Source organism: Solanum stenotomum, chromosome 7 (assembly GCF_019186545.1).
Source record: "Solanum stenotomum isolate F172 chromosome 7, ASM1918654v1, whole genome shotgun sequence".
Taxonomy (NCBI): Eukaryota; Viridiplantae; Streptophyta; class Magnoliopsida; order Solanales; family Solanaceae; genus Solanum; species Solanum stenotomum.
This window is the reverse complement of record NC_064288.1, coordinates 55,483,569-55,500,998: the sequence shown is the minus strand read 5'-3', so window position 1 is coordinate 55,500,998 and position 17,430 is coordinate 55,483,569. Positions and strand designations below refer to the sequence as shown.

At 38.4% G+C, this 17,430-nt stretch overlaps 1 protein-coding gene across 1 annotated transcript; it reads left to right on the top strand.

Moving 5' to 3' along the window:
- The first annotated feature begins 1,895 nt into the window (after positions 1 to 1,895).
- LOC125870621 (mitochondrial fission protein ELM1-like) lies at positions 1,896 to 17,333 on the top strand. The gene is made up of 11 exons (XM_049551089.1): positions 1,896 to 2,124; positions 3,877 to 4,042; positions 4,132 to 4,198; positions 11,672 to 11,768; positions 13,222 to 13,371; positions 13,453 to 13,579; positions 15,561 to 15,673; positions 15,736 to 15,799; positions 16,149 to 16,242; positions 16,334 to 16,442; positions 16,811 to 17,333. Exons 1-11 carry the CDS (start codon positions 2,014 to 2,016, stop codon positions 16,910 to 16,912), a joined length of 1,200 nt encoding a protein of 399 aa, XP_049407046.1. The 5' UTR covers positions 1,896 to 2,013; the 3' UTR covers positions 16,913 to 17,333.
- Positions 17,334 to 17,430: the final 97 nt, after the last annotated feature.

Here is a 17,430-nt window from a genome sequence, read left to right as displayed (position 1 = left end):
TAGCTAGCTCAAATGTATATGTAACAGTTATACCTTGAGAATTTTCTTTTTAATTTGGGAGTTGTGAATGCTTATCCGTTAATCGTATATATATTTGCATTGTTGCATGCATTAGTCTACCGTTTCTCGATAATTCTACTTTATCCTTGTTGATTTGAGTTAATCATTTTTTTGTTTAGGAGTGGTACAATATAGATTGAAGGTAAATGTCATTTATTAGAGCTTTCAATTGATAGCTGAAGTACATGTTGTTGGATTTTAAGAGGTGTGAATAAAATATGAAGACTTGTGACTTTCATGAAAAGTTGTGATTTTTATGAAAAAATTGTGACTTTTATGAAGAGTTGTGACTTTTATGAAATGTTGTGACATTTCTGAAGGGTTGTAACTTTTCCAAAGAGTTGTGACCTTTCCGATAAGGCATAATAAATATTTGTTCACACTACCCTTTGTTGTCTATAAATAGAGGGATTTCCTCTCATTTTAAAACAACGAAAATTTTGAACTTCTTCTTCTTCTTATGTACAATTAAATATTCGTGTACTTTGCTCCTGTTGAGTGGCTCACTAACACCATTGTTTTTGTATCAATAAATATTGAATAGAACCGTTCTATCCTGAGAGATGATCTATTTCTTTAAACCTCGGGTACTATAGGAGAATAATTTCTTTAAGGGGACACTGTGCATTCAGTGGGCTCGATTTTTTCCTTTCTATTTTAATCTATTGTTACAGATCCTGGTATGTTTTTTATAGTCATTAATTTATGCTTATGTTATTAATTGTTGATTTTGAGTACATGCTTTAAACTTTGTTGTTTATGTTTTTGCAAAGTTATTATTATATGTTTTTATTAGTGCATATTAAATAACACACGTTAATTGAGTATTCATACAAGTTTTTTCTACTGGAATTGTTGAAGGTACAATAAAAAAAATCTCTTGAAGATCTATTCTATCATCTCTCGAAGACAAAACTCAAATTTTGCCATTGTAAGGACATAGAGACCTTAAAAATCTTACCGTACCTTGGTGTGCGAAGTGAACCAGGAAAAGAAGTCAAGAATTAATAAACTTTTGATATGGCTTCAAGAATGTTGTGCCAGATGATCTATAGAGAAATATGACTAGACTGAAATCTCTTTTAATTCCAAAGACATAGATAGTTACACAATAAATTAATTGCTTATATTCAATATGAACTATGTATAGATTATCAAGTTTACAGCAAGTTGTAAATACTTTTCTTGAAGTAATAGATGTGTTTCTTGACACTGCGATTGGAATAGAAGTGTAGTTTCAAATTGAACTCCATTACTCTGGTATGCTAATTTTTAAAAAACACTCAAACAAACTAAATAATTTTGTGTAATATTTTTCCCTTTCAAGTATATATAATAAGTTGAATTGTTGTCCAATATGATACATTCTCCCCTTGTATTTTCCATTTGAATATTTTCTTATGATACATTTAAATGTGAAACTTTAAAATGATATATGTAAAGCAAAAGGTAGAGCTGAACTTTCTACTTCACTTTTTTCGGCATTTTAAAATTTATTTATCCCATCACCATCTATTATTTATTTATTAAAAAAATTAATATCTCAAGTTGATGTTCATTTGATTTCCCAAAAATATCAAATAGTAAACAAAAGGATAAACTATAAAATCAAATTAAAGATGATTGATTGAAGGATAAATGAGAACAATTATCATTTTTCTTTACAATATTAATGTTGTTATTATGTAATCTTGTATGTGAGATAATATAGTGCTTTCGTTTTAATGATTGATAGATTTTAAATATTGTTTTATAAATTTCGTGATATTAAATTCTCGGAAATTTTATTACTACTAGTATAGAAAATAAAATAAAAACTCTTTTTTTTAAGGGGTGATTTTGTCACCTTTGTGTTTTCCCATTTCTGGAATTGTTGGGCCAAAACCCGCACATTGTGGGGGGGAAATCCGTGAAACCCTTCCGAATTCGAGTAATAGATCTCCGTGATCGAAAATGCGAACCATTAGCAGAGTATTTATAATAGGAAATGGCGTCCCCGGTGCAGAAAATCAGTGCTTCGGTTTGGTTCGAGCTTTGGGCTTATCGCATCGACAAACACTATTTGTAATCTATTTCTCTATTTTTTCATTTTTCAGTATTTTGCTATATAATTGTTCGCCTGCTTTGCAATTCAGCTGAGTTTTGTGTGCTAGAATGTGTATTTTGTTGTTCATTATGGTTTATGTGAGGCTCTATAGATTACATTAATATATATTAGCTACCATGTTAGATACACTTTGTTAGCAATGGGTTTAAGTTGTGGTACTCAGAAAGCTCGAGGAACTGGAGTTAAGTTGGCTTTTTAGTAGATAGGGAACTCAGAGAGCAAGTGGTAGAGGTTAGGAGGGTGAATGATAGTATGATGGTCATTAAGCTAGTTGGGGAAGGTTTACTTTTAACATAATTAGTTAATATGCACCGCAAGCAAGTTTGGACGAGTAGGTCAGAAAACTTGTTTAGGAGGAGTTGGACGGGGTTGTGAGAAGTATATCGCACACCGAGAAGCTATTTCTCGGAGGAGATTTTAATGGTCACATAGGAACCACTTCAAGGGACTATGATGATGTTTATATAGGAGATTTTTGGTGTAGTGACAATCACCCAATTTACCAAGTGAAACTTCTTTCCCAGCTTGAGCTATCCCTCAAAAAATTCTCTCTCAAGTTTTTCCAATTTCCCGTAACACTTACTGGGGTTTGTAACAAAGACATGAAATATGTGGGGATGTTCGACAACGTTCTCTTAATTAACACTTCCTTCCCTCTCCATAGATAAATAACTCTTTTGCCAACCTGCAAATCTCTTTTCTACCCTTTCTACCACTGGGTTCCAAGCTACCAGGTCCTTATTAGCGGCGCCTAGAGGTAAACAAAGATAATTAGTACGAAGAACCCCAATGTTTTCTACCCTTGTCTTCTGTAATTTCATTGTGGTGATTGAAAGGAACACCTCAAATTATTCATTGACGGACCGCTGATTTTTTTTTTCTTGACAACTTTTATGGAGTTGGTGATTTCAAGTTGCCGGAGTACATTTCTAGTCTAGTCTACCTTGTATGGGATTTGAAGACAACATGATATAAGGGTTCTATTTCAGCGGTATGTCTGCAAGTGGACCATACAACAACAACAACATACCCAGTGTAGTCCCACAAGTGGGGTCTGAGGAGGGTTGTGTGTTAACCTTACCCCTACCTTCGGAGGTAGAGACACTATTTTCGATGGACCCTTGGCTCAAGAAAATAACAAAAGTGAAGAAACCAAGGCAAAATACTCAACCAGGCATGACACAACATCTAAAAAAGGAACAATAACTACAAAAAATAATACGATAATCAAAGTAGAAGGAACAAAAAATAGTAATAGAAATCGAAGAAACAAGAAACTACAAGAGTAATACTACGACTACTAGTATGATAAGTGAGACAACACTCAACTACCAACTAACCTTCCACCCTAAACCGTGTCCTCCATAATCTCCTATCTAATGTCATGTCTTCGGTAAGATGAGGTTGCGCCATGTTCTGTCTAATCACCTCTTCCAATACATCTCCAACCTACCTCTACCACTCTTGAAACCATTCATAGCTAACCTCTCACATCTCTGCACTGAGCATCCGTGCATCTCCTCTTCAAATGGACCATGTAATGTGGAAAAAAAGAAGAGACAATTTTGTTTGTTGGATGAGATTTTAAAGGAAAATTAACTGTACTATTAGTTCTCTGCATCATGTAAGGTCATGTTTGGCATAGTTGTTTAATGTGTCATCGTTTCTCATCTGGTGTTTGTTCACTTGTTTTGCTCATTGTTGTGCAGCGAGTTATTAGGCCAAAAGGAGGTTTTAACAAGCGACTTCAGTTTTTGCCTGTTTCTCTCCATAAAAGGTTAGAAAATGTCAGAAAGTTGATTTATGGAGATTCACTTCCAACTCAAATAGCAGTCAGAGGACATAAATTGATGTCTCTTGCTGCCGAAAGACAGGGTACTATGGATTTCTGCAAGTTCACTCATACTGAAAAGCTATCTTAATATTATATGTCAAATGATTGTGTTTTGTTGGTGGTGATGCAGTTTCTTCAGATATCCTAGAAGCTAATGCAAAACATATTGCAGCACTATCCTGTGAAGCATTTGCCAAGTATGTTCTGTTTAGTATATTTATGTTTCTCTATTTTGTGCATTCCAGTCCGTTCTATGGTCCAAATGGTGAGCTATTAGTTGGGCGGTATTAAAGCAATGAAATGATCAGAAAATGTTGGATTTAATTTTATTTATTTATTTCTGTAGTGACCACATTAGTAGTTCCTTTGCTCATTGTTTTTAGAAGTGAAAAGTGCCAAAAAGTGACAAAGTCAATGTGACATGAAGTGGAAAACGAGAAGTGAAGCGAACAATTTACTGAAAATAATAAAGTACCAAAATATATGAAGTTTAGTATTTTAATAATCAACTTATAATTAAAATAAATAATATCAGCATCCAATAGACTATAGTGCTGATAATTTAACTCCTCAAAGTTGAAATTTAAAGAACCGATTGCTTATCATTGGCATCACTCTGCACCTCATTGTTTGAAGCGCACACTTTGCTGAAGCGCATGGCTTCACCCATGAAGTGATAATCCCTCGCTTCACATCGCTTCATCACTTTAAATGATGTCTTTTCAATTACACTGCATACTTTGTTAGCAGCTAGGCAGTGTAGTTCAGGCTTCTGTTTGTGAAACACATTGATATGTATATATGCATCTGGTTTAAGCACTTCTCATTTTGTTTGATCATTTTTATTTTGCTGTTGAACTTTACTTTTTTTTTTTTGAATGTACAACGAAAATTTTATTAGACAATAGCACCTACAAAGTGCAATGAAGTTGTTGAACTTCATTGCTGACTATAGGTTTGTAGATGTTCGTCATCTTAAATCTTACTGAAGCGGAAGCTGCACATAGATTGGGGCTTTTAGGTCCTTACATGTTTCTCACTCTAAAGTACATAGTGCAAATTAAATTCTTTAAGGACAGTGGTTTGGAGGAAAAAGTTGTGGAGTGGAACAGATTTACTGATGATGAACAATGATGCAAACAGTTTTTTCGGAATTCCTGGAAATTCTTCTGACCTGTTTCTATAATTGAGAAATCTCCAAGACTAGTGGTGCACGGTTTGAATCTCGGTGGATGCTCCTTGATCTACCCTTCTCCACTTAAACAACATGCTTCTTTTGCCTGTGGTAGTGTTCAAACCTGTAACATGCGCCTAATCCAACACACATCACGTGTTACACTCTTACCACTAGACTTAAGTCTTGGAGGTAGGAAATTCCTTTCATCTCAAGCTTGAACATAATGAATATCGTTGTTGGGCTTGAACACTTGAATTTTCTAAACAATCGAAGTAATAAGGATATGCTCAATAATGGAGATCTTTCTCTTTTCGGGATAAGTCTGACTCTGACAGTCTGACTCGATAATAGAGTTGAAGGCTCAGGATTGCTATACACCCAAATGTATTTACTTAGCAAGAGAAAGGGACAAAACTCTCCTTAGATATTTGCTTTACGTACTTGTTTTTTTATATGTTTTGCTTGAGCCGAAGATCTATCAGAAACATTTCTACCTTCACAAGGTAGGGGTAAGGCTGCCTACACACCACCTTCCCTAGGCTCCACTTGCGCAATTACACTTGTGTCGCGACCCAATTTCTCGAGTCATTATGGCACCTACTATAACCCACCAGTAGGTAAGCCAACCCGTAACCCGGAACAACAAGTAATGGGTCTGAGGGCAGAAACTAAACAAGAGTACGCAAAATTTAAGATAACAATATAAACAGGCGGAAGCAAACCAAAACATATATATACAAATAAAGATCCCTCCCAGAACCTGGAAGTCACTAGTAAAGAGCTACTATCAAAACGAGTACCAAGTCCCAAAAGTGGACCACAGAAAAGTAGACTGTCTCGAAAGGTACAAGACAAGTCTCTATATATATAGATGGAGACTGAAATAGTACAAAATACCGTGTGCTCACCCCCGTCTCCGGATCAGACTGCTCCAAGAATGATGTCAACGTTGGCCACTGGTGCTCGGACCTGCATCACGAAAACAGATGCAGAGCGTAGCATGAGTCCAAAACAAGAGGTACCCAGTAGGCATCATAGGCCGACTAAGCTTGAAGAGTAAAAGCAATATGAAAAGAAGGAATAGCACAAATAAGGTCAAGAGCGAAAATCTAAGTAAACAATGGAATGCACACGAGTGTAGAAAGAACTAACTAAAGTAATCTATAAGCTAACTACAGCTAACTGGACCCCCATATGCCCAGAAGGTACACTAGTGCGCAAATTTAAATAAAAACCCGAACGGACCCCCATAAGCCCGACGAGTACACATAATAACTCTAACTAAAGAGAACAGAACCCAAGACCGAAGAATATCGAACTAGAACCTCAAACCCAATTAGTAGAATTTGACAGTACGGAGGCCAGATCTCAAACTGGATGCTCACCAGAAGTACCCAAGTAACCAATCACAAGTATCAAGTAACTGAGGTCGGTCCTCTAATCGGATGCTCTAAATAAGTATTCGGTTATCGAGGCTGGACCTTGAACAGGATGCTCTTCGAAAATATCAATGAGGTCGAGGCCGGAGCTCGAATCCAGATGCCCGACAAAGGTGCCAATGTAGCTGCTAAAAGAGTCCCAATCAATCCATGATCATAAATGTCCGTGGAACGCCGTCCATCCTTAGCCAATCAATGTAAGTCCTTGGAACCAAATCGAAAACCAACTTCAAATCACGAAGCGGAACGTAGTGTCGCTGACATAACTCGTGAAGCCGTAGCATCGGAGAGATAAGGATAACTATCGTCGGAGCAAGCGTATCACCTGGCTAAGGCCCAAACTATCAGACTCAAGTCTGCTACACCAATCTACAGGGATCTAAGCCGACCGAGTGACATCGGGGAAAAACTAAGGCCTATCAGTTTCGAATCACACATTTCTAAGGCAAGCCCTAGTCAAACCTAAACTAAGGCCCAACATGCTTCAATAAATAGTAATCAAACATACATGTACTCCACATAGCAAAGAGGGTCAATTAATAATAACATAGCATGCTCACAGTTACTCGATAATTCCTGAAATAGGCTGAAAACATGATTTCTAACCACCTATGCATGATTCAATAACTACCCTACCCAAATCCCAACTAATTAACATGCATTCACATGCTCGAGCTCAATCTAAGAGAGGGAAGCCGTAGCCTACCTGTAAGCCGATCACGCGCGCTTCAAATCACTTCTCCGAAGCTTTCCCTTTTCGAACGGCCTCGAAACGCTGCCACGCTATCAAAAATAAAGTCACAACGTTATTACGGTTGTTTAGACACTAAAATCGCACGAAACGGAGACATACCAATTTTGGGGTCAAAATGGGAAAAGTGGGACCCGCGCTGGAAATTCCGAAATTAACCCCAAAAATAGGTCCTAAACACCTCCCCAAATTGGAACACAATTCGGGGCTCGGAACAGTCCCAACACGAACATGCAACGAAAAACTCAAAGTTACACTAAAAGGGACAACAATGGCAGCAGTTATTTACAAGAAATTACTAGAAACGAGGGTCCAATTGCTGAAACCAACCACACCACGACTATCCTCACGAAAAACTCCACAATCTAGGCTCTTGAATCACCAAATTCGGACCTAAAATGGCCAAGAGATCATCTTCCAATGTTTCCCAAAACTTGAGCTCGAAAATGAGCTATGGCAGCAGCTAAATAATAATTCTTACCTCCAACGAAGCTTCAAATACGAATTCACGCCAACGCGTTCTCCTCGAAAAACCACTCAAGATAGCCCCAAGAATCACTAGAATCGGACTTGAAATGAGAGAGTTATGATGGTTTAAAGTTGAGAAATGAGGCTGAAATGAGGCTTTTAAAAGGCGAAACTGGTCATTAAAAGCCCAAAATCTGGTCGCTAAAAGGGCTGCACCAGATTTCAGCTTTTACTATTTTTTAAAGTCTTCGACGGAGTGCTCGGAATTTGTTCAGAACCTGATAAAAATAAAATTGATATGCTACCCTACTAAAAGAACTTTTGCCCGCGAAAGTAAGGATAATGATATACCTGAGGGCTCAAATAAGCTAGGGAACTGCTCCCGCATCTCTTGCTCAGTCTCCAGGTAGCCTCCTCGATTGGGCGGTGCCTCCAACAGATCTTAACAACAGGAATGACTCTTGACCACAATTGCCTGACATCTCTGGCTAGAATGACATAATAAAAGCGTACATGTGATGATATCGTCAGATGCCTCAGCTGTCGCCCTTGCCGGGGCTGCATAGAAATGGCCCTGAGCACCTCTGCCTGGTGCGTCCGATCTACCACCTGACCTGCCTCCCCGAGCTCCGCCTCTGATACCAACTGAATCATACTGCAATACATGAGACTCATCTGGAACATATCAGCGCAACATCAAAACATGGAACACTGGTGGATAGCCGATAGTGCTGGAGGTAAAGCTAACTCCTAGGCAACCTCGTCAACTGCTCTCAAAATCTCAAAAGGGCCTATATACCTAGGGCTAAGCTTGCCCCGCCTCCCAAATCTCATCATGCCCTTCATGGGCGATACTCGAAGAAATACCTGGTCACCAACTGCAAACCTCAACGGCCGACGCCTGTGATCCGCGTAACTCTGATGTCTACTCTGAGCCGTTCTGAGCCTATCCTGAATTACCCTTACCTGATCCAAGGCCTCCTGAAGCAAATTTGTACCACGCGGCCTAGGCTCTGTAGAATCAAACCAACCAACTGGATAACGACAACGCCTACCATGTAAGGCCTCGAACGGGGCCATCTGAATACTAGAGTGGTAGTTGTTGTTGTACGCAAACTCCGCCAAAGGCAGGAACTGGTCCCACTGACCTCCAAAATCCATAACACAAGCCCGCAACATATCCTCAAGGACCTGAATAGTATGTTTGGACTGGCCATCCGTCTGTGGGTGAAATGTTGTGCTAAGGTGGACACGGGCACCCAACTCCTCTTGACAAGCCCTCCAAAAGAGTCTGAAATGATAGAAACAGGCACGCCATGCAGACGAACCACCTCCCGAATGTAGATACGAGCCAACCTCTCGGCACTGAAGGTAGTATGAACAGGAAGGAAGTGTGCTGACTTGGTCAATCGATCCACGATGACCCAAATGTTGTCAACGCCTCTAGAAGTCTGAGGCAACCCCACAATGAAGTCCATAGTGATACGCTCCCACTTCCACTTCGGAATGGGTAATCTCTGGAACTCGCCACCAGGCCTCAAATGCTGCTCATGCTCACTCTAGCTCCGCAAGTATACCAGTATGTCATAAATGAAGACGATAACAAATGAATCAAGGTAGTTCAGCAGTGCCCTCTCCAGTTAGAGGTGGTGGTCAGGACCAGGACCGTCGGGACAACCGACACGGTACCAAAGGCAGAGCTCGGGGAGGCAGGTCAGGTGGTAGATCGGACGCACCGGGCAGAGGTGCTCAGGGCCATTTCTATGCAGCTCCGGCGAGGGCGGCAGCTGAGGCATCTGACGATGTCATCACAGGTACACTTTTATTATGCCATTCTAGCCAGAGATGTCAGGCAATTGCGGTCAAGAGTCATTCATGTTGTTAAGATACGTTGGAGGCACCGTCCAGTCAAGGAGGCTATCTGGGAGACTGTGTAGGAGATGCGGGAGCAGTTCCCTAGCTTATTTGAGCCCTCAGGTATATCCTTATCCTTACTTTCGCGGGCGAAAGTTCTTTTAGTAGGGTAACATATCTATTTTATTTTTATCGGGTTCCGAACGAATTTCGAGCACCCCGCCGGAGACTTTATAAAATAGTGAAATCTGGTGCAGCCCTTTTAGCGACCAGATTTTGGGCTTTTAACGACCAGACTTTTGGGCTTTTTAGCGACCAATTTCGCCTTTTAAAAGCCCCATTTCAGCCTCATTTCTCAACTTTAAACCTTCATAACTCTCTCATTTAAAGTCCGATATTAGTGATTCTTGGGGCTATCTTGAGTGGTTTTTCGAGAAGAACACGTTGGCGTGGTTGGAATTCGTATTTGAAGCTTCGTTGGAGGTAAGAATTATTATTTAGCTGCTGCCATAGCTCATTTTCGAGCTCAAGTTTTGGGAAATTTTGGAAGATGATCTCTTGGCCATTTTAGGTCCGAATTTGGTGATTCAAGAGCCTAGATTGTGGGGTTTTTCGTGAGGATCGTCGTGGTGTGGTTGGTTTCAGCAGTTGGACCCTCATTTCTGGTAATTTCTTGTAAATAGCTGCTGCCATTGTTGTCCCTTTTAGTGTAACTTTGAGTTTTTCGTTGCATGTTCGTGTTGGGACTGGTCCAAGCCCCGAATTGTGTTCCAATTTGGAACACAAGTTCGGGGAGGTGTTTAGGACCTATTTTTGGGGTTAATTTTGGATTTTCCAGCCCGGGTCCCACTTTTCCCAAAATTGGTCTGTCTCCGTTTCTTGCGATTTTAGTGTCTAAACGACCTTAATAACTTGGATGTTGTTGCATTAGTCCCAATCTTCAGGAATAGAAGAAGGGCAGATGAAAAATTCAAGTATTCCTTTAAGGATATTTGAGTTTTTGATATAAATTCTATGATACAGTTTCTATCCCTCATGTGAAACCTCTTTTTAACCAATCAAAAAAGTTGCACATGTGGGATAGAAATCATATTACAGTAACTTTATCTAAATAGAAAACAAATTGCATTGTAGAATTCAAGTTTAAGCATTGTTTACTCGAATATTCTCTTTGACGTATCAACAAATAAAAGCTCTCTTTGAAACAATTGCATTCAAGTGTAGCAATTGTTTTTTCCAGATCACAACAACAGCAACAAACCTAGTGCAATCTCACAAATGGGGTTTGGGGAGGGTGGGATGTACGTAGACCGTATTTTATGTTTGTGGGGTAGAGAGGTTGTTTCCGATAGACCTTGGATCAAAAGAGAAGTTTTTTGAAGTAGGGAGTCAAGAAAATATGACAATAAATAGCAAAATATCTAGCAAATGAAGTAACAAATAGTAATACCCTTGTCTCCAACATAATTCTAAAATAGATTGGATATTCTTGAGCCTAGGGTCTATCGGAAACAACCTCTCTACCTCTGAGGTAGGGGTGTAAGGTCTGCGCACGCTCTACCCTCCCCAGATCCACTTGGTGGGATTACACTGGGTATGTTGTTGTTGTATGTTGTTTTGAGATAAATCTCACGTGGGTATAGCGACTTGACTCCAAGCATACTCAAATGTCTCTTCCAGAATTATGGGAATTACAAAACTAGCTGAGGAAGTTGAAGAAAAAAAATATAAATCTGAAATAGAAAAAAGGTAACATGTATATGACACTTGATCAATGCGCAATGACATGTAAAGTTGGTTCTGCCTAAGGAAGTTGCTTTTGAGACAATGAGGGAACTGTCTATGCTTGTGCGTTGCAATAGTTCTTATGCAATTGCAATTGTTTATGACTTCTTTATTTGCAGGAGGTATTGTTGGATCAAATCTTGCTCTTAGATGTTAATTACATCTGATCTTTCTGTTTCACTTTCTCAAAATTTAGGGATGGTCCATCATTAGTAGTCGCATCAGGTCGTGATACTATCTCCATTTCAAGCTCAATAAAACAGTTAGCTCCAGAATATGTTTTCACTGTGCAGGTTTGACAAAACTAAGCTTTCTTGTATGATATATAAGAACTTTTTAACCCAGTGACGGAAATACATATTTGCATGGATGAATTAAGAATGCTACTTCATTAGTTTTTCTGAATATTTTTCTCTTAATGTCTAATAATATTAGTGCATCTGTCGTTCCTTTTCTCCTCGGATGCTTCATTTAATGTGGCATAGTCCTACAAATTTTGAAAGCTTTAAAAAATTGTGAGGTCATGCCACCCATATATAATTTTCTCTTTAACTAGGATCTATTTGTTCCAAACATTGGATGTCAGTGACTAATGAAATTTAATTTGTGTGTAAGCACAATTTCATTCTGGTGTTCCATTTCTTTTTGAGACTATCTCGGTTTTGGGGTGCCCACAATTTGTTGAATCATAATTCTAGGTTTACGTACTTGTCTTTGACTTTGTAATGGATTCAAAATTTTAACCAAATATCAAATGAGAGGGAATACAACTTCATTTGACATTAGTAAGGACCTCAAGTTCTTTAATGTGAATTTTATTTGTCTCTACTGACCAACTCTCCTGCACCTTTGAGATTGAATAATCATCGCTTTCAATTGTTGGGACATTAGATTCGGCATATAGTAGTATTCACGTTGGTCATATCACACACACATAGTGGAAGGGAGGGAGGGATATCACGTGACAAGTGCTCTCCTAAATAGTTGTTTTAGTTTTTTCTCGTTTTCAGGATAATATAAACCTTAACATTAATACCAAAAGCCCTTTTTCTATGCCAATGTTGTTTGGAATTTCCTTCATATTTTTTTCCTTCCATGTTTGAAGTTCCAAAGGAGTATTAGAATGACAATCTGCTAATAACATATAGTGCTGGGAAGAAGCAGGTACATAGGGAAAGGATAGGATTAGATGGAGAATTGTCCCAGCTAGTATCTAGTGGACAATTTGGAAGGAGAGAACCTTACATGCTATGAGAGTATAGAGAATAGTATAGAGAAAGTCAAATTGAATTGTACTTTTTGGACTAAAGTAACTTTGTATTAAAACCAGTACTTAGGTAGTACTGAAACAATTGAATTGTATTTTGACTTTATGTTTTTGGTGTAACCAGTTGTATTCCAATGATACTGTTCTATCATTGACACTTTCGATTCTCTGTAGTCACAGAACAGTAGATCATAGAATACTCTTGTAAATGTAATTTCAGTGCATAGGATGCACTGCCTTGTTTTATAATGGATTCAGAAACAGTTACCATTGTTCCCATCTGTCCTATTCTTGGTGGATAGAGTTACCTGGTACCTGTTGCTGGTGGGAGGTGGCAGGTATCCCGTGAAATTAGTCAAGGTGCACGAAAGCTGGCCCGGACACCAGTCATCAAAAAAAAGAAAAAAAACAGTTACCATTGTGTAAAAAAAATATATTGCTAGTTAAAATGGTAAGATTCTGTTGTGTTATGTTTTCAGATACAACATCCCAGATCACGTCTAAATAGGTTTGACCTAGTGATCACACCTCGTCATGATTATTATCCTTTGACACCTGAGGGACAAAAACAAATTCCTTGGCTTCTTCGGAGGTGGATAACACCTCGCACATCTCCAGAGAGACACGTGGTATGCAAATTTCTTGAAAACCTTGGAGTACTTTACCACCTCCACATTTTGTAGACATCTTCACTGAGAATTTTGAGGCAGATACTGACTGTTGGAGCTCTTCATCAAGCTGATTCTAATGCGCTGAAGGATGCAGCTTACACTTGGCATGACGAGTTAGCAACTTTACCGAGACCTTTGCTTGTGGTTAATGTTGGAGGACCTACAGGTAGTTTGCATTTTGAAGTCTTTTTCCTGTCTGTGGTTTGAATATTTTGTTGTGAAGGGGTGATTGGCATTTTGACCGCCAGTATTTAATCCTCGTATAAATGTTATGAAGTAAACTAACCAGGCTCTGAATGTTCTTAAGCTACAATTGGCATCATCTGTTACTATAGGAAAAATGACTGTATAAACACTGTCTTTTGTTTAGCCCTTTAAGTTCTTCTTTGAGTTCGTTTGCTCGCTTGTTTAACACCGCTTATTGGTTGCCTTCTTCTTATGTCTTGTTAAGGACTCTGGATTTTATGTCATCTATTTAGAAACCATGTCTGATCCTTTTTTTAATAGACACCATGGCTGATCATATTTATTTGTACAAATTTGATCTGGAGGGGAAGGGAAAGTATTTGTTTTTAACAAAGAAACTTGGGGAAATAACAGTGAAAGGCCAAGAGAAAAATACTGGCTATGCAGTCAAAGATAATCGTGAAAAGATTATTTACAGGGAACTTTGCAGCAACAAAAACAGTAAAAAGATAATCGTTATCGTAACCTAGAATATCTCCACAGAGTAAAATATTCAACGAACTGATTACTAGAAAATAGGGACTGCGAGCTAACAAATTATTAACTAGGACTTGTTAAAAAACACTAAACCAATAAAATAAATGTATTTAGCTTCGTTGTAATTAGACCTTCACTGGCCCCTTTTGGATTTTGATTTTAATACAACTTGTTACCATCTGAAAAATAAAAGTGATATGTCCTGAGCAGCCAACCATAGTATAAACCTGTGTTTCAACAGCATTGTTCTATTCCAGACCAGCTCAGCTATGGCGATCTCTTTGGTGAAGGTATCAACATTTCCAGACAACTTGTACTAATTGAATACTGACTATTGGTAGTTAGCATATACCTCCCTTGCTGATTGCCAATTTTTAGTTTGTGCAACCTCTTCCAATACTAGCTACAATCACTAAGTGTCTTGTGACTCTAAAAATCACCACTATTGTTCATATAGACTCCATTCACCCATCTTACCCAAAGTATATCCTTCTTTTCCATCAGTAACCATATCAGCTTACCAATAGCAGCCAAATTGCAAAGTCTGCATCCTTTAATATTCAAACCTCCATGCTTCTTGGGTTTGCAAATTGTGGTCCAAGCCACTTATGACATCTTCTGTTTGTCCTCTGTGCTACTCCATAAGAATTGTCTGCACCTCCTATCTACTTCATTAAGCACACTCTGGGAAGGATAAACACAGACCCCTAGAAGTTATGCAAGGAAAATAGGACTGGATTAATAACCTGCAATCTGCCTGCATAAGATAAGTGTCCAGCAGAGGTTGCTCTGATCTTCTCTGTAATTTTGAGACACAAGTGATGGCAATCTAGTTTATTACATTTCTTAGGTGAAAGAGGCAAACCTAAGTACCTGATGGGGAAGGTTCCAGGGAGATACCAGTTAACTCAAATAGCCTGTCCCTTGTTACACTGTCTACTCCAGCTACAAAAAGATTTGATTTGTTAATATATGCCTCTAGTCCTGAAGTGGCTGAAAATGATGTAAAGCTTGGATGATTCTCTGAACTGAGTTAACATTACCTTTGCAGAAGATCATGAGATCATCTGCAAAGATGAGATTTCCAGGATTAAACTGAAAACCTACAGTTTGGATTGCCAGATAATCACACTTCTGAGTTTCAGTGCGTTCTTAGCATTTATACATTATAAGCATTTCATAAAAGAGAAGCGTTGTTGCATTTTATATGACTGAAATGTAATAACTTTGTTTATTGTGAAGGCAAAGTTGTATAGATCAGCTTTCGAGTTTGTTCTCGATGATTACTCTGATATTCCTTTTGGTATAATAAATCTGCTTCTAACTTTTTGTGGAACTTGTCAGAATGTTGAATTTGCCAGCACAGTTATTACAACTTGTTAAACTAGTTATTTCCTTTTTGGCTCACAAGTCTTTCTTTCTAGGTCATTGTAGATATGGTACAGACCTAGCACTGGAGCTAACAGACTTGCTTCTGAATATTGTTCCAACCTGTGGGAGCATCAGAGTATCTTTTTCTCGTAGAACTCCTTGTAAGGTATATTATTTCATCTGCCAATTTTCCTTCTGGTGATTGGTTGTTGATGTTGTAGTTAACAGGTCTCAGACATCATATGGGAAGAGCTTGGAAATCATCCTAAAGTTCACATTTGGAACGGTGAAGGTACTACTGATGCAATGTTTGTATTCCTATCCCTTGCTGAAGAGAACTGCCTCTTCAATGAGAAAATAAACGAGTAGCAGAAATTTGAGCTTTTTGATGAGCTAAAGAAAAGGGTGTTCTGATGTCAAATTTAATTGTTCAGCAGATCTTGTATAGAGATTCAACAAAGAAATGGGGAATATAATTTGCTATTAAGGAAAGTATACTCAGAGAGATACTTTAATCTTTTTTCCTCGAAGAGGAGATATTGCTGATATTTCAATTGTCGCCTAATTCTCATAATTATTTGTATTTCCTTCTGATGCCACTGACGTAATGTATACAACCTTTTTACATTAATACCTTTCAGGTCCAAATCCACATATGGGACATTTGGCTTTTGCAGATGCTTTTATTATCACTGCTGACTCAGTTAGTATGTTAAGTGAGGCTTGCAGTACGGGGTAAGTTGCCCTTGATGCTGACTCTTGTCAATTCAATGTCCCTTCTGTTCTCCTTTTAATTAGCATTTCATCTAAAGAGTTTAAGGTTCAGGAAACCTGTTTATGTAATTGGTGCTGAGCGATGTACGTGGAAATTCAAAGACTTCCATCAATCCTTGAAAAATCGAGGAGTGGTTCGGCCATTCCTTGGACAAGAAGATGTGAGTAGAATTGTATTAATTTATATTCTAGGCTCGTACTAGGCACAAGGATAACATCCACCCTTCTAGTTTTATTCTCCTTCGTTGAGTTTTTGCATGGACAGAAATGACATACTGATAGATAATGGTTTGCCGGAAGATAACTGCATAATATTCCTCTCTATCCTCTAAACGCACTATATAGTGTTGAAATTCAATTGGAAGTGGTTAATTTCGCGTGCCATTTGACCAAATATCTTCTATCGCTGGCCATCTTTTATGTGGAATTCAAGCGAATTCACCCATGAACATTATGCTTACAGTCACTGGTCATGAAAGAGCATGATGCCTGCAATCCAGAGTTTTAACTTCATCCTCTTATTTTGTAGATATTTGAAAGTTGGAGCTATAGTCCCCTGAATGATACTAAGGAGGCTGCTGCGCACGTGATTACAGCACTAGCCGAACGTGGATGGGGATTGCCATCATAATTTCTTCTCGACTATAGTAGTAGTTTTTACCTTGATTCAGGCATATACCAGTTTTAAGAAATGGAGTAGAGGGAATTTGTTGATTTTCTAGCATCAGGAGAAGTATCTATTCTTCTCATTTGGGTTGTTTACTTCTTTCTATCCAGTTTTTCTTTGAAGTCGAGGATCTACCGGAAACAACCTCACAAAGGTAGGGGGTACGGTCTGTGTAAGTGGTTTCTACAGCTCCTGTATCCTCTCATCAAATTGATTGAAGTGAAAAGTTATAGTGGATCATTTTTGTACCATAACTTCACATAGTTTTGTAAAAGATATGGTCATTCGATTGTATATGCTAGCTTTGCTACATTGACATGTGCTGACGTTCAATGTTTCGAAAACAATGAGTGTCATTTAATAGGCCATGACATGTTAGGATTTTGAATTGAACTGGTCAAGTTTTCATAAAGAACAAAGCTTGTGAAAGCAAAATTCAAGTTAGTGTATTCCATGCACATACTAGTATCTTTTTAGCTTAA